The 26,860-nt window shown below is 35.7% G+C and overlaps 1 protein-coding gene across 1 annotated transcript in view; it reads right to left on the bottom strand.

Moving 5' to 3' along the window:
• The window catches only part of LOC149211973 (uncharacterized), a 30,516-nt gene extending 9,374 nt beyond the window's left edge, over nt 1–21,142 (bottom strand). Inside the window, exon 1 of the mRNA XM_089390519.1 lies at nt 20,250–21,142. Coding sequence (XP_089246645.1) covers nt 20,250–20,994 — 745 coding nt within the window. The 5' untranslated portion in view covers nt 20,995–21,142. The remainder of the gene's footprint in view (nt 1–20,249) is intronic.
• Between the last annotated feature and the right edge of the window lie 5,718 nt (nt 21,143–26,860).

Below are 26,860 nucleotides of genomic sequence, written 5' to 3'. Positions count from 1 at the left end.
TCATTAGGACGAACACTTTCAACTAATTTTGTCAGCCATTTTGGAGGATCTTTCTGAGATGGCCCAAGCTACTCAGTTGACTAAGATGGGGATAAATCAAGATTTAGCCTCCCAATTATATCAATCACATCACTCAAAGTGTCATCTTGATCAGTGGTTGGAGCTTCATGCGGGGAAGAGAGTGCTCCAAAAGGAGATTCCACGGATTGATCCAGTATAGGGATCCCCCCTTCAAGATGTGGGATCTCATTATCAAACTCTTGAAAAGACTTTGCATGTATGAATCTATCCAAGAAATCAAGTTGTCACTCAACAACAATGTCAGTCTTGGAGGATTCAAGAAAGATCAAATCTCTAAATATTATAAACTTTTTATTCGCTTCATTATAGAGATGGAATGATTTGGAGGTATTTTAATACCCAACGGAGATACATTTGAGACTCCTTGCACTGATTTTGTTTCTTTAATCCTTAGGCATCAAGGCATAAGAGGTGGAACCAAAAACCTTGAGATGCCTCACTGAAGGAATGTGGCCATACCACATTTCATAAGGAGTCTTGTTTTTGATAGCATAAGATGGACACCTATTCTTTATATACACAGTAGATAGAATCACATCAACCGAAAACATCAACTTAACATTCTTGAAAAACATCATTGAACATGCCATACTTAATATTGCCATGTTCATTCTTTCAGTTGCACCATTTTGTTGGGGATTACAAGGTATAGTTGTTTGATGTTTGATCCCATGCTAGCGGAGATAGTTTTCAAATTCCTTTGAAGTATATTTTTTTCCATTGTCAGTACGAATAGAGCCAATATGAGATTGTACATCATTTTCAATCCATGCATGAAATTTCTTGAATATTTCAAAAGCTTCAAATTTGTTCTTCAATAAATAAACCCAACACATTCTCGTGTAGTCATCAATAAATGTCATCATATTTTTATTACTATTTTAAGAAGAAACATGCATTGGGCCACATAAATTAGAATGAATGAATTCAAGTTTTCCATGTGCTCTGGAATGAGAATCATAAAATGATTGTTTGTTGTGCTCTCCTAAGATACAAGTGTCACATTGCTTAAGTTTCCTAGGGATAGTTAGCAAACCAATAACACCATTTTTCTTCAAGAAACGAAGGTTGTCGTAGTTCAAGTGTCCAAATCTAGCATGCCATAAAAGACTTGATGAAAGTGTACCTTCATCATAGTGAGAATTATATGAAAATTTTGTGCACAAGCAAAGGTTCCTTGCAATTTCAAAAGTCTTTATTCTTCTTTCCCAATCATGACAATTGAGTGATATGATGCTTTTCAGAACTCAACCTTACCATCAAATATGTGAATGGAGTGTCCTTGTTGGAAGATGTGGACCAAAGACAACAATTTTATCCTCAGCTTTGGGAGCTATAGAACATCATATAGAAGAAAGTCTAGAAGACCAAGCAGTTTGACCCTGATGGTGCCAAGCCATGATCGCTTGAGCTTTGACTTGTCTACAAAGTAAATTGTTCCATCCACATTGCCAATGAATTATTCAAAGAAATCTCTTATGAAAGGCATATGGAAAGTTTCTCTTGAATCAAGCAACTAAGCATATTTCCATGAAGCAAGTGAAGCACTGAATAATTCTTCAGTTACTCCAATGTTGCAATGTGCCACAACATAATGAGTGGACTCTGGTGCTTTTCCTTTCCCCTTACTAGGCGTTTTACCTTTTTCTTCATTTATTTCATGCTCTATTATGTCCCAAGGTAGCTTACATGTGGAAGCATCATTTCCATTTTTGTTACATCTTATGCCATGAAGATCAAATCTTTCTCCTTGGAAATTTCTGTCACCCTTGCCTCTAAAATTATTCCTTCCTCTTCCTTTTCAGCCACCTCTTCCTCTAGAAGAATCTTGTGCATGATTATTCTCTTTCTATGTAAGGCACACAACTTCTTCAGAAGACTGAGGAGTTTTCTTTTTCCCAAAATCCTTCTCTCTTTCAGCAAACTTATTTTCAAGGGAATCAAAAGAAATCTCCTTAAGTTTTACACTTGCTTGCAATGACTCAAAATAATGTGAATAGGTGGGATATAGTGCCTTGACATAGCCTGTGAGAGGAACATCTCTTTCAACACCAGTGGCTTTTATTTCATGCATAATGGATCTTATTTCTGATGCTAAGGCAAGAGAGTCATCATTTTTCAACTCAAGATTGAACAACTCGATCATCCATTGAACAACTCCAAGTTCAGAGTGTGAGTCATATAATTCTCTCAGGTTCTTTGAATCTTCAAAAGAATTTGAAAATGGATAAATATGACGACTCACATCTTCATTTACAGATGTTGCAATCAAGGCATAAGCATTTTTTTCTTGTCTTCCCAAATGACAAGCTCCTTGTCTGAAATAGGCTTTTTAGGTGCATTGTCTCCTCCTTCACAAATTCCTTTCCACAACTCATTGAAAATCAAATTGTGTTTTATCTTCCTAGACCACTCACAATAGTTCTCTTTGCCAGAGAGAACCACTCCAACTATAGAGATAAGGGAATGCATAATAAAAACTAATATGTGCCCAAAATAATTACAATAATTGCAGATCTGTGTGATAAAAATAATTGGTTGTCTTCAAAAATAAATCATCAATATACCTCCATATACCATGTGGAATTTAATACATCACATGACATATATTAATGCCTCATCCCATATCACATACCATACCATTTTTCATTACAACTCATTTTAACCAACCCTTTTCATGGCTTTTAAAAAATAACCAACCCTCATATGCATTCATTATACATGCCTTTTAAAAAAAAATATTCAACATACTCACCATGCATTTAAAGCATATATGAGCCATCACACTATGAAGTACGACCGTTTTAAAACATCATATCGAAAGGAAAGGTTCTCATCCCTTTTATGTAATAACTATTCCATTTAAAAAACAACACCATACAACCTTCATAAACAAAAACTCAACATACAATTCAATGAGAATTTAAAAGATTATCCACCCCACATGTACATACCAACATTCAAACCATAACATTCAGCAAACGTACCAGAATATGATTCAAACTACCATATGTTACTACGGCTGGAGCTAACCAGCCATATATTGGGTATTTAATGCCCTCAGAGCAGCCCGCAACTTAGCCCGATAACACGGGAGCGGGCAAATATTATTTAATGCCGAATTTTCCCGCTCCCGTGTTATCGCGTTAAGTCGCGTGCTGCTCAGAGGGCATTAAATACCCAATATATGGCTGGTTAGCTCTTTCCATGTTACTACTACCATGTGCACAAATGAAGAGAACATTCAACCAATGCATCGTATTCCACTATACGTTCTTCAATGCACAGTCATTCAAATGAGACCAATTTCAAGCTCCTTCAGTAATTGAAAGGTTGTACGGTCCCTATGTAAGGTGGGTGCAATAAAAAAAATCGTAATTGATTACAGTATCGAAGATGCTCCTCAGTAACGCAACATCAAAAATTTGAAACGGTCTATCCGTAAGAAGCATCAATGTTGTTAAGCCTAATCTACAAGTTTTGGTTCGTGAGCAAAGAATGATGGGCAGAAAAAGAGGATGTTGCAAATAACAATACGAATAGGTAAATATGGAGGAGACATGACAGGGAAGTAGCGGAATGATTGATTAAACGATGAGCAGATGACATAGGAGCTATAAAGGCAGATGATAGTTAAATTTGGGACCTGTGCTCTGATACCATGTTAGGTCAGGGATTACTCCATGAATAAATTATGTTTTTGCATTAAGAGAAAGCATGGATATATACAAGGAGAGGGAGACTATTGGGTTTCATCTCCCAATGTCTCTTCATCTTCCAATTTCTTTTATTTTGCTATTTACAATATTTACATGGATTTTCCTAATCCCAAAGATTAGGTGTCAAAACCTTTTGTATGATCTCTTTTGGACCATGTCATTTACTGAACCAACTCTCCTGAAGGCCAATCTACACTTTTTTCTACCATAACATCAGGTCTTGAAGTTTTTCTCTCTCATTCCCAAGCAAAATTGTGTAATTCTTGAGGAATTGCTACCTTTCCAAATGCACAATTCACATCTTCAAGGCTCAAGTTTCATCCTTGGCCTCTGAGACTGCGCAGTCACTAACTTTCCCAACTATGCATTGCACAATTCTAAGCCTCAGTCCTCAGCCTTGGCCTCTGAGACTACGCAATGCGCAGTCTGTTCCCTGTCCTGCCCAGCTAAGACTATGCATTGCGCAATCTCAAGCCTCAAGTTCCATCCTTGTTTGTTGAGACTATGCAAAGCATAGTTCAAGAGCCCAATCTACCTTTTAGAGCCCAAAAACTACATAATCCTTCTCATCAGTGAGTGTGGTGTTGCTTTAATATCGTTTGATGAACCGATCTACGTAATTTAAATTGTTCTTTCCTTGAGTGCATCTCTTGGTTATAAGTACTGCGGGTTTTGAGCTCATCTCTCTTTCATCATTAGCTATAAGCATGCCTCCTAAGAGATCAACTTCAAAATAAACAACAGAGAGCAGTACCGATGAAGTGCTTGAGAGCACTCCAGTTACCATGCCTATTATATTTGATACTAAACTCTTCATTGAAAAGGATTCGGATATTACATGGCATATAGTATAAGATGCATTCACAACTATGGAATTCAAAGTAGATTTGGAGGATATATAGGTGTACATAAAAATCCAACGATCAAGTTTTCATAGAGCTATGTGTAGCTTCCCAGTCTTACCTTGTGCAGATGTCATAAAGTGGATCCTGTCGTACTTGGATACTAAGAGCATGACCCTCGGCAATGCCATTGGGTAGTGGCTTGCTTCATATTTGGCTCATGATATTCATTTGATGTATCACTTGCCTAAGCCAAAAGCATATATGGATTCACATTTTTATGCAGTCTCCAGCTATTTGAGTACTAAGGATGCTATCAAGACTTGGGTGAAAGAGCCATCTAAGTTCCACCAGACACCTAGTAACACTTACAAGACTAGGTCTCTTAAAAAGGTGTTCCATTACCTGATTGTATTATGGTGTTGGATATATGGTCAGAAGAGTCTTGAAAACTTCCTAAAGGTTGGATTTACATGTTGCATCAGATTTTCAAGGAGGGGAAGGTATTTAACTGGTCATATCTATTAGATCAACAACTTAGGATTAATGTGACAATGCAAAGAATCCACCTAAGAGCAAGCAAGCTAGATTTTATATGTCTGCATATTTATTGGATGGGATATGTGCTCAGAATGCTTTTCCTAGCATGAGCTGGAATTGGACACCCAAAGAGCCTACTGTTCATATTTATTGTAAGTTGCTTTCAGAGTGTAGTTGACCACTTCCTCAAAATATTGTACCAGATGATTTTTTAGGATAAGCCACCTTACATGTCCCACAAGGCTATGGACTCAGTATAAAAACTTGTTGATTGGTTTGCCTCACCAGATGGCACTTACCTTAGGGTGTTCAGTTTCCAGAAGTCATCACACTTTTTAATGAGGTATGCCACAGATAAGTTTTTCATGTAGGAAGTTGCATAACATCTTTCCACGGGCTTATCAACATTACTGCAGAGGAAGAAGAAAGAACTTTAGCCTACTCTTACTTTGCAGGTGGGATCCTACAAAATCAAGAACCTAAAGGTAACAAAAGATTAAGGTAATGAGTTAGCGAACTTCATGTTTGGCATAATTGAGTATCATCTGTATGATCCCAGAAGCATTTGCAAGCAACATTGTGCCAAGACACATTTCAACTAGCCAAGTGGGACCTGATCTAGACCAAAAGAGGAGAAGATCAAGAATTGTTATAATGCCTCTGGGCCTCATGCACTAGTAAACCAAGCAGGTCCTTCTCATGTGATTCCATAATAGGATACTACTCTAGAAGCAAGGCAACCATAAAATCACAACCAAGGGAGCATAAAATATAAAAGGAAGGTTGCTCATAATCTAGTAGAGGAGAAAAGCCACAAATTCAAAGTGGATACAACTATTTTGAAATTGGCTATGGCAGCTGAGAGGAAGAGGAAATACAAACAAGATGAGCATAAGAGGCAAGAAGACGAGAAAAGACAAAAGGAAGAATAGAAGAGAGAACAAGAAGAAAGGCAAATGCAAGAAGAAGAGATGAGAAGAAAGGAGGAAGAAGAAACAATGTTAAAGAAAGCAAAAGAAGAAGGATAGAATCAATTACATGAAGAATTAAATAGTAGCAAGATCAAGAACTTTCCAAAGAGACCGAAGAGTTAATAGTCGTTCAAAACATGGAGGTTAGAACAAGAGCAACAGAATAAATATGTCAATCTTATGCCAAGTACAAAACAAATCATCATTCAGTCTTTGCCTCCTCTTATAGATGGGCAAGCTCTAGGTGATGAAGAGGAAATTGTTCCTCTTGATAACAATTCAGTCATTGACACTTGCAGCTCATGAGCTTTATAAAAAAATTGTGAAAGCGAGAAAGAAGCATTTCCTTGATGTCCTCACACATCCTGCTTTCATCAATACATAAAAGGTGATTGTCATGGACACTCAAAAGATCTTGAAACTATTTTCGAGCTAACTTGGCCTTTGCAAGAACTTTTAAGGCCAATACAGAATATTTGATGGTAGAGAATAGGAAAATGGAAAAGAATCTAGAAGTTACAAGACAACAGATATAACAACTCCAGGTAGAAACTCAAAAGTTGGCTCTTGCACGTGTGATTGAAAGAGCTCTAAGCAACTATATTTGGTGAAGTGCAAGCATTGGGAGAAACTATGATGAACCTTTATGAGGATTTGGTCACCATGCACAAAGTAGTTGTCCCCATACATGACATGTAGAAAAAATCACGAGAGAATGCTAAAATTTTGAATGTCATTCATGCATCCATCACTGCAGTTCATGAATGGGGAATGAAGTACATAGGTGCACCGTAAAAGTTGGTAAAGAAAACAAGTTGAGTTGGAGAAAGTTGAAGTTAGAATACATATACAAAGCAATAAACAATTCAATCTCACAAGATCCCTTCAGTCGACACATTCATAGAAGAAAAGGGCAGAAATGTGGTCAGGCGGGATTTTCTTGAGCACTTGGACCAGCTGAAGAAAATCTCTACCAAAGAGGATCTAGAAATCAATAGACATACCATGCATAAGTATATTGTTGGCACTACTAAGATCAATATTATGTTTTTCTTATTGAAGAAGGAGACACAAATTGGTTCCAAGACTATCTACCCAGATGCAATGGAGGCTAGAATCCGCTTTCATCCTAATCTTCTTACAAAGTTTGAGGAAACCATCGCATAATACAAAGCATGGCATCACTATGTGACTGAAGATCTATAAGTTGAAGCTGATGAGCTAGAGTTTCCTCAAACTTAAGCTTGATATATCTATTTTGTCTTATTAGGCTCTACCCATTTTTGTCTCATATGGGTTTTTGTAATATTGTATTTGAAATAAATATGTAAGTGGAAGTCCAAGTGTCAATTGTGGAATATGAAAAGTCATTAGTTAGGAAAAGACAAAGGAAGTCAAAGAGTCATGAGGGTAGCTCAAAAGTCACAAAGGGAGATGAAGAGTCATCTCATATGTTATAAATACACCCTCATAACTCAAGCAAAGGGCTTGGAACCGAAGGCTTAGAAGATTTGTTTTGGAGCCTTGGCTTCTCTAGTTCATCATAGGAGGATTATCTTTCTTTGGAGAAGCAAGTGTTGGATTCATGTTCCACTATTGGGGCTAGTGTCTTGTCAATTGTAAATGTATGTTTGCAACTTTCACTCTTTAATAAAAGTTCAAAACCAACACGTTTTCATGCATATGTTGTGAATGTAGTAAGACGATTCTTGTTAGATTTGCAATATGTCTTGGTTCATTTATGCTAATGCTTATGAACTAATTTGTTTTATTTAGTATGAATCTTATTGAATGATCCAGATCTCTTCAGCTACTGGAATTAGCCAAGATCTTTTTACTTTTGTGATGTTAGCATAATTGCATATGAAAGAGTATGAAAAGCCACATGTACATACTGTAAAGAAGATGAAACATAATGACAACAATCAAATCAAAGGAAACACACACATTGATAACGGAGTTCAACTAGAGTGTGTTATGTCTTTGGGCCCTAGTGTCAAGACTGGGGAGGCTGCTTCATTAAATGTTGTAAGATGATGATGAGTACATAGTACATTCTTTTTCATTTCAAGGATAAATTCCCTCAATCAGAGTGGCATGTCTCTCCATGAGACGTTCTCAGGAACTCTCACTCATATGGGAAAATTCCCTCAACAAGAGTGGTATGTCTCTCCACGAGACGTCCTCCTATAGGAAATCTCACTCAAATGGGCCCTTCTTCAACATGAAAATCTAATAAAATATCACATGAAGTGGCCTACAACTATCCCTCAACATAACGGTAATCAGGATCTCAACAACAACAACATCATGTCAGTGAATCAAAAGAAAGGTATGTCATAACCGCATCATATACCTCCACTTTCGAGGATGGATGAAAAATGCAAAGCTCAACTGTTGATACCGACATCACCATTGAATTTTTGGTGTGAAATATTGTCAAATGACTATAAGCTTTTCCCCTTTCTGACACCATCAAATTCTGTACCCTTGGGAATCTTGAAGATTCCCCCAAAGATGCCTTCCTAAAGATGGCCGAAAAATCCTTAGCTCAAATGAAGATTCGGAGCACACCACTACGCTCCCTATGAAATTCTGTGAAAAAACACTATAAAGTCGGCATCATTCCGCCTCCGTAAAAAATCAGCCTCCAAGGGAATCTTTTAGATTCCATAAGATTATTCAAAGACTCCTTGTTGTTGGAACCCTGAGTTTCTGCTACTTAGATGACGAAAGAGACCACACTTTTTGACTCCCAGTGAGAAAACGTGTAAAAATGATTGTAAGCTTGTCAAATTCTAACACTGGCACCTCTAGCCCTTAAGAGAATCTTTTCAGCATCTTAGCAGATTCCCTGCACAAGGTTCCTCTCCTCTGATCCACTCATGGTTCCACGGGCCTGCCCCTCTGCTGGTCTTTTGTTGAATTAATTGGTCGAGTTCATATATAATATTGGCAGACGAATATTACAATGTGGGCCATTTGGCCCATTGGCAAAGGCACTAAGTTTGGTTACCATCAGGTCAGGGTTCAAATCCCCACCCATCCAAAATAGGGCGTGTTTGTTGGATGGTTTGGTGCCTTTTTTCTGGGTGTAGCTAACATAAATTGTTATGCTATTTATGTGTTGGTTTTTTATACACGATGACATGATTATTGTTTTTTAGGCCGCCTGTTGGGGGTCACCCCACGTGGGTTGGGCGAGTTCAACCCTCGTCAGCGCCCTTCCACACAGTTCTATGATATATAGCATGTGGTTGTGGGCGAGATCCGGGTCACCAGCGGCCCCGACCCAACATGTTTTCTTCTTTTTTTTATAATAATATGCCAATGTTGTTGGGGGGTGGCAAGGTTGGTGGCCTGCCACCCCAAACTTATATTTTTATTTTATTTTTTTATTTTTTTATGTAAGGGGTTCAAAATTTTTCATTGGATTATAAAGTTTTTTAGACAAATTAATAATTCAAAAAATTCTCCCTTTCCAGTGGTCAGGTTCCATGCGCTGGAATTATGCCAATTTGTTGCCTCATTAACACTGACACTTGGCCAAGTTTGACTAGAACTTTGACCAACTATAATTTGAGCATACGAACTCGGATTTGAGTGTTGTTCACACTGTTTGAATCAGGGTGAAGAGAACTACGATCTAGTCCTAGTTTCACTTCAATCTGATGACGTTGTTTTTTGAGCTTTTTCAAGGCCACTTCTAAATTCTAAGCGTGTCTGGGGCCACCTGGATTGTTCCTCTCCACTGAGAAGATTTTGGTCCTCCAAAATCATGAACATAATCTGCAATTGTTGTGTTACATTGTTTGCACCACAATTTTCCTAACAGGTCACACTTCCTTCTCCTTCACCCTTGTTCTTCGGAGCCATAAGTGATGAGCCGACACCTACATCCCCTGCAAACTTATAGTACAATATTTGCAAATTACATACTCAATTACATGACCAATCATGACCCAAGCATCCCCATACTTGCCTTTTATAAGACACACTATTTGGTCAAGTTTACATCAGAAAAGAAACCAATACCCCAGCTTTGAATACAAGGCCAAAACATCATTGTTGTTTCAATAAGCGATGGAAAACACATCATCACTTTTACATTTATATCGCAACACATGATTTATAAAAATGCGGCCATGACAAGCTACCATATCTAGTAAAACCATCTCTTACTCAACAAAGTGAACCACCAATAATGTGGCAGATTTTCTTGTTGAACACCTTCACCAACTGGTTTCTGCACGGACGCTTTGTCCTTGAGACACTACTCTGGATGGAGCCTCCAACATGTGGCTCTTTGTTGTCCACCTTTGTTGCAATGATGGAAAAAATTCTTCTTCCTCCATACCTGCTTAACCTGCTTCCTTCCCTAATGTGGAGATGGTCTTTCACACCTCATCTTTTTTCTTGCTGCCCTTCTTTTCCAGCACTCAACAACTACATGGTTATGTAAACCACAAAAACTACATGGTTTTCTATGCCATGATTTATGCTCATCATTTATAATATGTTTGTAATCAAAATGAACTTTGGAATACTGAGATTTTTTATACCCCTCTTGACTATCATTGGTGCAATTATGGCGATGAGAGCTTGCCTTAGCTATTCCTTTGCAATGTGCACTGTCATGGGAGGATTGTGATGAGTTCCAATCATCCTCTTTCTCTGATGGCTTCAACAATGTCTTGGAAGCTTCTAATATCTTTGAGCACTCTCCTTCAGTTTATCCCAAACTTACAAACCGAGGTCTTTGTACAACCTCCAATGGTTGAGTCATTCCTTGGCCATTAACACCATTCCTCCTCCTTTATACCCCACCTTGGTAAGGAGTCTCATGCCTATTCTTGAAATGGGTACCTCCATGTTTCCAACAGAAATAGTGTCATGTGAAAATGAAAATAAAGAACGATCATCATTTTTTACCTCAGTTATTGATTCTGAAGCAGGTGATGATGGCTTCACTAAGTCTTCACTGCACTTCAACTCTTCCAAGGCCTCTTCCGTGGCTCGTAACTAAAGTTGCAATCGCTGCTTCTCCTCTTTTTCTTCTTGCAAAAGTCTCATAAATTCAACATTCTTTGCTTGAAGGTTCTGATTGATCTCCTCATTTGAATGATGAGAAGTAGATGAATGTATACTCGAGGGGGTAGATGGAGAGTCATCATGTGCTCTTTCTTTCTCCTGTTCCTCTCTTGCCATCTTCACCTCATAATCTGCATACATAATTTCCACTATTCGTGGCATCTTGAGGAGGTCCTCATAGAGATCTCTATTTTTCTCCATTTCCCTTCTTGTTGCATGTTCAATCATTCACACTCGTAATTCACATCAATGAGAACACTACTCTGATACCAAACTTGATCTGGATCTCTTCAACTACCGAAATTAACCAAGAGCTTTTCACGTGATGTTAGTATAATTGCATATGAAAGAGTATGAAAAGCCACATGTGCATACTATAAAGAATATGAAACATAATGACAACCATCAAATCAAAGGACACACACACATTGATAACGGAGTTCACCCAGTGTGGGTTACGTCTTTGGGCCTTGGTGTCAAGAGTGGGGAGGTCGTTTCATTAAATGTTGCAAGATGATGATGAGTACATAGTACATTCCTTGTCATTTTAAGGATAAATTCCCTCAACTAGAGTGGCATGTCTCTCCACAAGACATTCTCAAAAACTCTCACTCATATGGGAAAATTCCCTCAACAAGAGTGGCATATCTCTCCACAAGACATCCTCCTATAGGAACTCTCACTCAAATGAATCCTCCTTCAACATGACAAGCTAATAAAATCTCAGATAACATGGCATACAAGTATCTCTCAACATAATGGTAATCAAGATCTCAACAATAACATCATCTCAACAAATCAAAAAAAAGACATGGAATAATTGCATCATATACCTCCACTTTCGGGGATGGCTTAAAAATGAAAATCGCAGCTACTGAAATGGACATCACCGTTGGATTCATGGTGCGAAATTTTGTCAAACGACTATAAAATTTTCCCCTTTCTGACACCATCAAATTCTAGACCCTTGGGAATCTTGAAGATTCCCCCAAAGATTTCTTCCTGAAGATGGCCGAAAAATATGCTTCTCGAATGAAGCTGCGGAGCACACCATTGTTCGCCCTGCAAAATTCTCTGAAAAAATACTATAAAGTCGACATCATTTCGCCTCCGTAAAAAAATAGCCTCCAAGGGAATATTTTAGATTCGACAAGATTCTACAAAGATTCCTTGAAGTTGGAGGCTTCAGTTTCAGTTGTTCATATGAGGAAACAAACCACACTATTGAAATCCTGGCGAGAAAACATGTAAAAACGATTATAATCTTGTCAAATTCTGACACTCGCACCTCTGGCTCTCAAGAGAATATTTTCAACATCTTGGCAGATTCCCCACTCATGGTTCTGCTCCTTTGATCCACTCACCGTTCCCTAGGTCCAACCTCCGCCGGTATTTGGTTGAATGAATTGATTGAGTTCATATACAGGATTGGCAAGTAGATATTATAATGTGGGTCGTTTGCCCTGTTGGCAAAGGCACTAAGTTTGGTTCCCACCCAGTCGAGGTTCAAATCTCTCTCCATCCAAAATAGGGCGTGTTTGTTGACGGTTTGGCACCATTTTTATGGGCATGGTTAACGTAAATGATTATTTGCTTTAAGTGTTGGCGATTTATACATGGTGCCACGGTTATTATTTTTTGGGCCAGTCATTGGGGGACAAATCACGTGGGTCGGGCGGGTTCAACCCCCATCAACTCCCTTCCATGCAATTCTATTATATATAGCATGTGGTCATGGGCGGGGTCTGGGTCACCCGTGGCCCCAACCCAACATGTGTTTTTTTTTTTTAAATAATATGCCAATGTCGTTGGGGGGTGGTGAGGTTGGTGGCCCGCCACCCCAAACATATAATTTTATTTTTATTTTTATATGTAAGGGTTCAAAAATTTCTGCCGGATTATAAGAGTTTTTAGACAAATTAACGATTTGACAAATTCGCCCTTCCTGGTGGCCAGATTCTATGTGCTGGGATTTTGCCAATTTTTTGCCTCGTTAAGACTGCCACTTTGCCAAGTTTAATCAGAACTTTGACCAGCTATAACTTGAGTATACGAACTCGGATTTGAGTGTCGTTCACACCATTGAAATCAGAGACGAGCACTACGATTTAGTCCTAGTTTCATTTCAATATGACTTTTAATTTTGAGCTTTTTCAAGGCCACTTCAGAATTCTAAGTGTCATTGGAGCCACCTGGATCATTGAATGGGTAATCTTATGTTATTACGATCATTGTTATCTTGTGAACTATTTTTCAAGTTAACTAATGATTCTCTTTTATTGCTCATGTGTCTCTTTTAAGCTAAGTATTATTACATGCTTCTAAGGGGCTCACTCTTTTCCCTTTGATGTGATGGAACCTCTCATGCATTACATTTGACAATTCACAAAGTTCATACACTTGTTTCCACCAAATTCATGTATATATCATTTTATGTATTTATCCCTATCTAGGTACATTTTTAAAACCACCACTTTAGCAACCGGTCATTTTTCGTTTGGGACTCCTACTCCAAACAGTGTGGGGTCTAGTTGGGACTTCACACAGGAGAGACCCCCTTCCTTGTTGGTGGCTTCCAGCACCATCAACACTAATATAATAAGAAAAACAAGAATGCAAGGGATTGTGGGTCAATTCAGAGATAGGTGATAGAATGGTGAATAAATATGACATATTTTTTATTCAATTTTAAACTGATTGTAATTTTCAAACATAAATTAAAATTCTAAATCTAGATATTTATTTTGCCTTCTAAATATTAGTGTAAAAACTATAATGGACATCTAACAGTTAGAGTGCCTCGAATCCCAAGTCTTGATAACTTCTTAATTATCTAAATGTAATTAAATTCAATGTATATTAAATAACAATGTTAATAGAGGGAATGTGTGGTTATGCTATTTTCTGGTTGTTAATCGGTTGTCGGGTGGTTTTATTTGTCTTCTTCTCCACATAATTTTCAACCTATCATGATATTATAATTAATAGGTTAATACAAGAGAGAGAGCTATTTAAGGGGTTGATGAAGTAATTTCGAGGTGAGTATGCCTTTTTGTTAAGCCTTCCACTTTTTTTATATATAAAATGGCCTTGCATCTATATAAAATAACAATATATATTGTAATACTTTAAAATTGATTTTACAATGTTAAACATAATAATTGATTAGTTTTGGGGCAAGTGTGCTTATTTAATTTAATTTATATTGTGTAACCTCTTAAATGTTAGAATAATGTAGAAATGGGGTGTTTTAGAATTGTGGGTTGATTGGTTGATGAGTTGTCCTATAATGAGTTGTACTAGTAGGTCGTTGAGATGGTTTACTTTGTAATTAATGCTATGAGTTGGTTTTTTTTTTGGTCTGTGCTATTGTCTATTTTTAGTATCTTAGATCTAATTTCTTAGGACCTAGAATATCAAAGATTTGTTTAATAGTCTCTATATATGTAATGTTTGATCAACCATTTAAGTAATAGAATGTGATCTCACATATTGCGAGACTATGTAGTTTATTCTATTTTCATTTTCTATTATGGTATCAAAGCAAGGTTGGCCGAGATCTGAGAGATATGTTCCAGATCTGAATTGTTACAATGGGAGCCATCTATACTTATTTGTCTTGGTGGTTAGGATCTACAAGAGCATCTTACAAGCGGCTGAGATAAATATGCATGTGATTTTGTTGTTTATTTCTACCTCAGTTATTTTTGGCCTGTGGTGTGCGGATTTGGATCTGAGATGCTTCTTTGCTCCTTGCACAGTACTGAGAAGTGCTGAAGGCCGAATGCATTTGGGAGTTCGGATCGATGTGCTATCAGTGGCTGAGATCGACCATTCACAAAGGAGATATTTTAGTGAGGGAGGTACCAATGCAAAATTTTGCCAGGAGACCATTTAGTATCGTTGAATTTTTGCATTAATCATTTTTTGGGAGTTGAAAGAAGACCAATCTCTACACAAGGTTCGAGGCCAAGAAGTGCAATGTTAGCTTTCCCCATGACGTGTAAGAACTCAATGGCCGATTTTGGTTTAGGGCCAGGGGTAGAACCCCACTACACTAGTGAATCTGCATAGTTTTCAAAGATTTTGGATTGTTGTAGCAATATAGGCGAACAATGAAAAGAAAAAAGGCCTCCACATAAGACTTGTTGCACTCTGTTTGTTTTTATGGGTGAGTAAATTGATTTGATACTTCACTTTAAGTTTTTTTTTTTTAATTCCTTTTATTGCATATGGTTTAAAGGGAAAATAAGAAGTTAAAAATATGTTTTTTTAATGGTGAAAGGAAAGGAGTTTTTATTTTAAGAATTTATATTTGGCTTTCAATATTTTTGAAGAATATATATTGGAAAAATGTCAAATCTTTCGAAAAATGAATCCACTAAGTTTGATGGTACAAATTATGTTAATTAAAAATTTAAGTTGTTAACAATATTGAAAGGCTATCATTTATGGTCAGTTGTAAGAAGGGATGAGCCCAAACTCACTGTTGTTGTCGCTATTCCAGATTGGGAGAAACGGGAACTAAAAGTGAAGGTGTTGTTGTGAATGTCAGTAAAAGACAACATTGTTCCTCACATCAGAGATTGCAAGACATGAAAAGAAACATGGGGTGTGCTCAAGGGTTTGTATGAAACAACAAATACAAAACAAATATTATTTTTGCAAACTGAGCTTTTGTCTATAAAAATGGAAGAAAATGAAAATATAAGCAATTTCATTTCTCGTGACAAAGGTCTAAGTGATAAGTTAGGAGATCTTGGTGAAAATGTGTCTGGTACTGACTTGGTCACCATAACATTAAGTGGCTTAGTGCAATATTATCATATTTTTGTTTCATGTCTTTCAACTACAAAGAAGTCCCCTATGTTTGATGAATTGATATGAATTCTTCTACAAGAGGAAGAGAGGATGAAGAGTTTTAATTTGGGTTCCAATAGTTCAGATTTGGCGTTGGTAGCCAAGGGTAAACAACCATTCAGAGGTAAGTCATAGGACAAAAACAAAGGAGGCAAGTTTCAAGAAAAACAGAAAGGTATGGAACAATCTAAATTTCCAACTCATGATAAGAAAAATGATGATTGTTATTATTGTGGAAAATTTGGGCATCACACTAAGGATTGTTATAAAAGAAAATATAATGAGTCTAAAAAGAGAAACAAAGACCATAATGGAAATTTTTTGGACAAAGACACCTCAACCATTGATGGATTTAAAAATCTTAGATTGTTTGTTTCTGATGTTGCATTGTATGTAGAAATTAATGATGTGAATGCTTATTTCATCGATTATGGTGCATCACTTTATATGGCTTGTAATAAGGATTGTTTTGATGAATATGATGAGAACATTGATGGAACATATGTTTATCTAGGAGATAAAAAATACTTAAAGTTAAAGATTTTGGAGTAATAGATGTGAATTTGCCTAATGGACAAGAGAGACATATCCATGATGTGATGCATGTTCCTCATATCAAAAAGAATTTAATTTTTGTTTCTTTGCTTATCAATATTTAAAGGTGGAATTTGTTAAATCATAGTGTGTTGTTGAATGCATCCAAGATCCTTACAATGTTATTGCCACAGGTACCAAAGTTGGAGAATTGTGTAAGTTGGATGTGACCAGGACAGGTCATCAAGCATTGGCACCCACACCAATGTGAACAGAATAGTTATGGCATCAAAGGTATGGCCATTTAAATCACAATGTTTTATTGTTACTTAAAAAAACAATGGTTGAAGGTCTTCCTGTTATGAAGAATAATCATGTTAAATGTGAAGCACATACACTTGATAAGCATCATAGAGAGGAATTTCCTGTACATAAAGAGAAAAGACAAAGAGAAATACTTGAATTGATTCATACATATGTATTTGGACTAATGAAAACTAGATCTCTTGGTGAAACATGGTATTTTCTTATTTTTATTGATGATAGATCTAGGTATAGATGGGTTTATTTCATAAGAAAGAAGAGTGATGTTTTTGCGTACTTTACAAAATTAAAAAATATGGTGGAAAAACAAAGTAGCAAATGCATCAAAATTCTTAGATTTGATCAGGGGGGATAATATAAATCAAGAGAATTTAATCAATATTGTAAAAGCAACGGGATTCTACATCAATTTATAGTACCACATACAACTCAAAAAAATGGAGTTGCTTAGAGAAAAAACAGAACACTAGTAGAATGTGCACGTAGTATGCTTCAAGGTAAAAATGTCTCTAATGGTTTTTGTGTTGAAGCCATTAATATTGTTGTTTGTTTGAAAAATAGGAGTTCAATCAAAAGTTTAGATCTTAAACACATTTTGAAGCATTTTATGGGTATAAACCAAAAGTGATTCATTTAAGAGTTTTTGGATGCAAGGAATTTTCTCATATTCCAAAAGATGAAAGAAGAAAACTCGATGAAAAATTAATTAAGTGCACATTTATTGGTTATTGCGATGATAAAAGAACATACAAATTGTTTGATCCCAATTCACATAGATTACTTGCAAGTAGGGATGTGGTGTTTCATGAAAATGCAGATGAAGGTGATAAAATAAATAATACTAATGTATGGCATGATACTAATGATTATGTCAAAACATATACAAGTGTTGAACAGGAACAAGAATAAGCATAGGAACAAGTACAGGTTCAGGAGCAAGAAGCATCAAGTAGTCATGACACTCCAATAAGAGGAGAAGAAGATGAAAGCAGGAAAACTCCAAGAAGGTTATCACATCAAATTGATGCACCTATAAGGTATAGAGATTATGCATTGATGTCTCATGTAATGAATGTTGTAGAACCTTCATGTTATGAAGAAGCTAAAGAATATAAAGAATGGAGAGATGCAATGATTTAAGAACATAAATCATAATGAAGAATGACACATGAGAATTAACAAAATTGCCTAAAAATAAAGTTCCCATAAGATGAAAATGGTTGTACAAATCCAAGTTTAATGTCGATGGCAGTATTGATAAATATAAAGCTAGAATGGTTGCAAAATGATATTCACAAAAGAAGGAATTGATTATGATGATACTTTGCACTTGTAGCTAAGTTGAACACAATTAGAATTGTGATTGCATTAGCTACAAAACATAATTGGAAAATGCATCGGCTATATGTCAAATCATCTTTATTGAATGGCAAGTTAAAAGAAGAAGTTTATTTGGTTCAAACTGAAGGGTTTGTAAAGAAGGGACAAGGGCACCTTGTTTGCAAGTTAAAGAAAGATTTATATGGTTTGAAACAAACACCAAGATCTTGGTATGTGAAAATTGATTCTTTCTTTTATGAGAAAGGTTTTGTGAGAAGTAAAAGTGATCCTAACATTTATATCAAGAAATATGAAGAAGGGAATATTGCTTTGATACCTTTACATGTTGATGACCTTATCATAACAAGAAGTGCAACCAAGTTGATTAAAGAAATTAAATCTATGTTGGCATGTATTTGAGATGAAGGACCTTGGTGAATTGTAGTATTGTTTAGGTCTTGAAGTTTGGAGGGAACCTGGTAAAACAATGATCACACAAATCAAATAAGGAAAACCCTTAAAAGGTCAATATGATTAAGTGCAAGGCAGTATCTACTCCTTTAGAATAGAATACTAAATTGCATAGTGATGATGGAACTAAAGAGGTGAATGGAAATTTCTATCGTCAACTGGTGGAAGTCTGAACTACCTAACCACTACCAGGCCAAATACAACACATTATGTTAACATCCATAGTCAGTGCATGGGTAAGCCTTGTGAAAGCCACTGGAAAGAAGCAAAGAAATTCCTTCAATATATGAAAGGAACACTTAATTTTGGTATTATGTATATTGATGAATTTGACATTGAGTTCGCAGGTTATTCCAATTCAGATTAGGCTCAAAATCTTGATGATAGAAAGTCAACCTCTGGATATGCATTCAATATAGGATCGAGGATCGTATCATGGAGCAATAAGAAACAACCAACTGTTTCTTTGTCATCCATAGAAGTTGAATACATAGCCTTATCCAGTGCAACTTGTGAAGCTTTTCAGTTAAGGAGGATTTTTGCAGATGTTAGAGAAAAACAAAGAGGTCCAACAAGCATCAAATGTGACAACCAAAGTTCCATTAAGTTGGCAAATAATCCAATTTATCATGCCAAATCAAAACATATTGAAGTCCAACACCATTTTGTAAGGGAAAAGATACAGTCAAAGGAAATTGACTTAATCTATTGTAATACAAGTGAAAATGTAGCTAACATCTTTACCAAGCCTCTTGGAAATATGAACTTTGAAATATGTAGACAACAGTTAGAAGATTGTAGAAATGGAGTGTTCTAGGATTGTGAGTTGTCTGGTTTATGAGTTATACTTGTAGGTTGTTGAGTTGGTTTACTTTGTAGTAAGTGCTATGAATTGGTTTCTTTGTGTCTTTGTTATTGGTTTTCCGGTGAATATGTTTATTTGATCTATATTCTTATTTTAAAACTTCTTAAAATTACTTTTAGAATACCAAATATTCTCCTTAGATATCTAAAAAGATTCCTCTTTTCGTGAAAAACATGAAAATAAAGTTGAGGGATATAAAGGTAGAGATATGGTGGAGTGATAATTTACCCAATATTCCCCACCTAGTAAGAATAATAATTTACCAAATATTCTATTGACCCGAATATTGACCATGTCTCTCTTCTTCCATATAAAAACAAAAATTTGGAAAAAAAAAAAATTGCTTTTCCAATAATTGAAATTCTCCTACCAAATGTTCCTGTATTTGTGAAAACAAAAATTGAATAAACCTATCTTATAATTCTGAGACTTCTCCTACCAAATGCTCCTCTATTTGTGAAAACAAAAATTCAGTAAACCTATCTTATAATTCTGAGACTTCTAATCACAACTTTAAAATCTCAGACCCTTTTATCTTCTTGACACTATAGAGATGAACATGAAAAGGGGCTGGATTCTGTTGTAACCATTAAAAAAAGAATATATATCGCAGTAAGTGCTAAATACCAACCTGCTGTGTGATCCTCATTGTCTCGCAGTGGATTTGCTTTGTTTATCTGAAGATTATCTAATTCAAATTTGAGACCCAAATAGAGCATCTTCCATTTCTCAGCCTCTCGCTCTCTGCTACCTTCGCCATCATTGTAATTTCGCAGACGAGACTGAGCATTGGACAGTGACTTTTCCTTGGCTCCAAGCTCAGCCTGCCTTACTGAATCTCCGAATCCAATTCTGTCCTTGTTGGACATTTGAGATAAAATAAAAGCATTCTTTTCCTCGATCTCTTTCTGAAGCCTCAGCATTTCATCCGTGACGCTTCTCAGGGCAGCATCTACACGTCTCTTCTCTTTGGCTTTTAGTTTCCACTTCTCCATCTCTGCAACCGAATTTCTGAGCATAATCTCCACCTTCTCCTTCTGACGTTTAAGCTCTGCTACATACCTGCTATAATTAATTACTTTCCCGCTGGGCTCTGCAACTGAATCGGCCTTATTATGAATATCTTCATTATTGTGTAAGCGTTGAAATTCAAGTTGCTGTAGCAATTGTTTTTTCTCCAATTTCCATGCCTCCTCTTTCGAAGCAAATATTAATAGCGCCCTCTCATTGCCCTTTAGATCCTCCACTCTTCTGCATTTCATTTCCGCCATTTCAGACTCCAGCTCTGTAATCCTCATCTGAAACCATTTTTTCTCGGCTTCCCAAATATTAGAACCCTCAGTAATCAGATTTTCTCCATGTGCATCATCCCCCATCCCGAATTTTCTCTGCAACTGTTATGGAGTCATTTCCTTGTCTGAAAAAACAAAAGGAGACGCTGGAAAAGTTGGAGACTAACAGTAAGTAAATATTAAGGAAGAGGTCCATATCAATCCAGCGATATTTTAGGAAATTGGTGGAGAGGGCTGTGTGAGAATGAGATTAAAAGTTTTATAATTCATTTCCGTGTTTGCTTATATTTTGAAATAGTGAGGCTAGAGTTGCATGACTATTATCTATAATATATTTGTTCCATAATATTTATATTACAAGGATAAAGACTCTGCCATGTCTATTTATTTCCCTCTTAAATTCCTTAGATTCCTTTCGTTTTCTAGTAGACAGACAAGCTCTTTAGATAAAATTTCTTCTCAAGACAATCATGGTGCATTTTTGTTACTATGGTGTATTTGCTTTTTTAATAGAATTTAAAATTATGTATTATTTGGATATCTTCCTGCCATACATGTCATAGGACTAAAATTGTTTTTTGCTTTGGAAAGATTCTACATGGTAAGTAGGATAGGTAATACACAAGGATGCATTCTATTTACTACTTAGTAATTCACGATCATACAAGACGGGATTATATCAACAACCATATAAAAGACATTATGTCAATTCATTTTTATATCTAATCTATTTATATATTTATTTAGGGATTTTACCGTTAGTGATTTTATGGTTTGGAATTTATGGTTATAAATGAGTCATTTAATGTTTTGAGTATGCTTTTGGGATATATGTTGATTATGTTGATTGGGCTATTGGGTGGAGTTGTTATTTTCTGGTTTAAGTTTAAATTTTATGAAGTGATATGTAAAGTTTTTTAGAGTAATTTATGTGGTGTTTTTAAATGAGTATATAATGTAATGTTATGTGATTTGTAATATTCAAAAAAAAATTACATTTTGAGTGAATTAGAGAGAGCTAGAGTATATACACATTTGTAAAGTTTAGCAATCAAATTGCTACACAAGGTGGGTCCCTTGAACAAGGAAGTCTCGTAGCAAAAGAGAGTTAGAGTATATACACCTTAGTAGACTTTAGCAATCTATGCACGGGGGAATTTCTTAAACAAGGGATCTCATACACCAATTTTGTGTAACTTGGTTGTGACCTTAAGAAAAAAAGTATTTATTTTTAATTAAATTAGATGTATAAAATATTTATTTAAAAATTTAAAAAACAATGTTTTTAATAACTTCTAATTGTGTTTGACAAAAATAATATTGGATCTACTAAATTCCAAATTCCACATATACTTATAAGGTATACGCACTTAGTCAAATTATTTGTATATTTATCAACTTGTAAACAACACAACTATAATTGCCATCAAGAAACAATATATATGTATCAATAACACATAAATAGTTCATCATTTTCCCCATACATAATTAGACCACCTTGAACCATTGAACAAGATATAATTAAAAAAAAATAGTCCATCCATTTCTCAATGCATAATTAAACCACCTTGAACAATTAAACAAATATGTATGTTAGTAAAATGTAATTTTTTACCCATATATATATATATATACCAAGTTTATCATTAATAAAGTATATTTAAACTTGCTTTCCTATAGCATTGAAAAGAACTTGAATAACAATATAAACATTATTTAATTGATAAGACACATTTAATCTTGCCTTCCTATAGCATTGAAAAGAAATTGTATAGCAATATAAAGATTGTTAATTCTAATTTTTTTAATTATAATGGTTTGCTTCATAATTATATTTATAATTTAATTAATTTTTTATTAATCTACATATTTGAAAAATTTATATTATAATTTTGCATTTAGTTTTTAATTATTAATTTTTTAAAGTTAAAATTAGAAAAAAAAAATTTATATATATATATATATATATATATATAAAATAAATTAATGTGTTATTTTCCCAAGTAAAATGTAATTTTTTACTCATGTATATATACAAAGTATATCATTAATAAGGTATAAAAAATTATATAGTAATATAAAAAATTTAAATTTTTTTATTTATTATGATTTGCTTCATAATTATATCTCTAATTTAATCAAGTTTTTTTAATCTATATATTTGATAATTTTGTATTATAGTTTTATATTTAGTCTTTAACCATTATTTTTTCAAAATTAAAATTAGAAAAAATTTAAAAGCAGTGATATTGCATTGGATTGAAATTAAATGTATTTTTTAGAGAATTTTGTATTTTATTTTTAAAAAGATACTTACCATATATTAGAGTGTAAAAATACATATATATTTTTACTTAATTAATGATAAATATTTTGTGTGGAAATTAAGTTTTGAACTTTGAAAATTATTTTTAAAATGCAAGTTTTAAAGATGATACTATAACTTTTTTTCTAATTATGATGTTAACATCATTAACAATTTTAGGGAAATCTCATTTATATTAATACTATTCTTTTTACCATCCAATTAAATGTCATATACTTAGCCATGTGTTTTATAATATTTTAAATATTTGATACTTCGAACTAAGTTGCAAAGAATGAATATTTTTTATTATTTTTTTTTTATTTTTTTTTCCTGAGGAAAAATCGTAATTTCTATTAATATTTGAAAATTACATGTTGTAGGTTGGGGCAACTCGCCCTTCTGTTATACAAAAAACCTCCATAGGGAGTGCTGATAGTAGGTGCTTAATTACATGCCAAAAATAATATAGACAATATAGTGTTCAGTGAGAATACAAGTGAAATCAAAATAAACAAGTAAAAATTGGCCCTCACAGGCCCTATGCTCTAATGTCAATATATGGTCGATGATAGTACTAATAGTGTGCCATATCCTGTTGCTCCTTAATCAACCATGTACCTCGAGGCCTGACCACAGCCTCCTTGGAAAGATGGTCGGAAATCTGGTTATGTTCCCTGTAGATATGATGACATACAATAGTGTCAAAGTGGACCCTTAAACATAGTGCGTCATTCAATATATGTCTCAGAGTATATGCTGACAAATAGATATATTGTTGAACTAATTTATAATGATCTTGGAGTTACCATAAACTTGTAGGTGTCTACATTATTTTTCTAATGCAAATTGTAGAAGATGTCTGCGGGTGATCAATTCTACATAGTTATTAGTCCCATTACCCAACCCCATCTGAATTTTGACGAAGTGGGTCTCATATAAGTATAGTATGACCCCTCCTCACCCCACATCCCATAGCTTATGCAGATTCATCGAAATAGGCCCAAGGGATACTCTTATCACTGACTTCAAGAGTGATGATGCATTGGGGGGCAGGTCTATCCTCATTAAGAATAAAGGAATAAATGGACAAGACACAGGCAGATGCATGGTTCTAGAGGGGTAATGTATTACTGAAGATGAGCTTGTTCTGAGCAAGCCAGATATCCCAATAGACTAATAAAGGGAGATTCTTAGCTTTAAGTGGCTTAAACAATGACCACCGAGATTGCCAAGCCTCAAGAATAGTATTGCCTTGCCGGGAGATGGATAATGAGAGAGAGGTAAAAATCAGAGCCCAGGATTCCTTTGTAATGGGACAGTGGAGAAAGAGATGCTCAATGGATTCTGAGTCTTATCTGCATAGACAACACCAAGTGGGTCCATAAAAGGATCATTCATAAGGTTATCTCCAGTGGGATATTTATGTCGAAGGATTGTCCACATGAATAATATTGTACGAGGGGGTGCTTTCATCTTCCAGAGTATATTCCACCACCAGTCTATTACTGGTGGCCTGTATGCAGAGAAAATGACAGGATATCCATCCTTGGAGTGTATATCATATATCCCATGTTTCGCTTGTGCCCATATCAATTCATTGTCTCCTTCAATGATCCTGACATGTGATTCTATAAGAGCATTAATATAACTGAGCCATTCTTGATGCCATATGTCAAGAATTCCAAGTTGATTAGCTGATTTCCATGTGTGAGAGAATAAATTAGTATTCTCAGGGTCTGCAAATTGATCAAGAGATGTGAAGCCAACATTTGATATGAATATGATCAAAACATGTTGGATTCGCTAAGAATTACCACTGCCAATCCAAGGGTCCAACCCCACCCGCATTGAGGAGCCCGACATGATCCTCCAGGCCAATCCGTCATGAATATGTGAAATAGAGTTGAGAATCGCTTTCCAGACCGTAGATATGCATGTTTTGTTCCAAGAGGGGAGCCTTATCCAATCTAGTGTTTTAAAGGCGATCCAGGTGGATATTGGTGGCCACCCGCCTATTCCACTTGGACCCCACCATTGTTTCTTTCATTTTTTCAATTTCCTTAATTGTAGCACAATTTACTATTTTTGGTAGTTTTTCGAGTCCTAAACTTCAGGATCCGTTTTGAGGCCCTAAACGACATTTTTTTGGCAATATTCCTCTAGGTTATTTCATTGAAATTGCATTTTTCAATCATAGTCCTCGGAGATATATTTCCAACGAGGTATCATGCACATCAAACGGAGATAATATGACCAAGTTACGACCCTGGGAAGTTGGCTGCCTAACTAACCCCAACGAGGCCTATAAACTCTTGGTGTTACATCTCCTCGAGTTAGGGTTTTGGTTGTTTAGGGTTTTCTCTTATTTTTCAATTATAAAAAGTCCCTTAAGCCTCATTGTAACATAGTTCAGAGGCATGTAGCCACCGCATCTCTTCTCAGAGATAAGCTACCATCTCCCGAGCTAGTCTCATTTCCATTCTGTTTGTAAGCATATTTCATTATTTGATATTGATGAAAGGAAGTGTTATTTCTGTTGCATCTCTGTACTTATGGTTATATCTATAATTTATTGCGTTCCTATTTAAATTCGGATCAAAGGGGCCATATGTATTTATGAAACACAACCTCAGTCCATAGGCTATGTGCAATGAGGATCTGCCAGCCCATCTTGGCCGCCAGGGTAGTGGAGAAAAAAACTAGATATTTTAAACCCTAGCCATCCCATTTCTTCAAGAGGATTATCAGCTCCCAACGAACCCATGCATAAATTTGATTGTTCTGTCTTCCTTTCCTTAAAAATCTGCAACACAGCCTTTGAATTCTCAGGAGGATGCCCCTTGGGATCCAGGCCATGGGCATCCAATAAACAGGTGTCGCCTCCAAAATAGATTTGATAAGTACTATCAAACACATACATGGCAGAGGCAATATGAAAGGTAAACATTAGATTTATTTTCTTATTCACAATGATACATATTTATAATTCATAGGAATGACCCTTGGTTGCATATTCCAAGTGGTCCCTTGGACTCCCTTTGGCTATTCAACTTCCACACCAACCCTTAGAAGATTAGGTGTCCAACATTCCCCCCCTTAACCCGAAGGGTTATGTATGAGTCCAAGAGGAGAGTTGTAATACAAAACGTGCAAAAATTCATGGCAGCACTAGGTTGAATGTGCTCTCTGAAATGTTGGTATCAAGGGAGGTGGTTCAAGGATGACCACCAACACTGGAATGCTTAATGCAATTCCCAGAACTCTTCCAGGTCTGGCAAGAAGCTGAGGTCTTCTGCTAGAGGAAGTGCTCCTTATGTTTGAAGAGGGAAACCTTCAACCTTAAAAGGGAGGTCTCAACCTGTGATGGTTTAAGGATGACCAACAACTCTGGAATGCTTAATGCAATTCCTAGAACTCTTCCAAGAATGGAAAGAAGTTGAATTCTTATGCTAGAGGAAGTGTCCCTAATTCTTTGAAGAAGCATCACCAACTGAAGGCATGCTCAAGGGAATCTTTGTCATTGGCTACAACTCTGAATATGGTATGGCAGGTTGTGGCTCAGGCTCACTTGATGTGGCTTTGAAGCTTGTAGATGACCATCATTTCCCCCCTATCAAATACAAGGTGGGATAATGGAGAAAA

This window comes from Pinus tabuliformis, chromosome 1_1 (genome assembly GCF_031772625.1).
Source record: "Pinus tabuliformis cultivar Carrire ecotype Pingquan chromosome 1_1, CPIR1, whole genome shotgun sequence".
NCBI classification, from domain to species: Eukaryota; Viridiplantae; Streptophyta; class Pinopsida; order Pinales; family Pinaceae; genus Pinus; species Pinus tabuliformis.
This window is presented reverse-complemented; position numbering and strand designations above follow the sequence as displayed.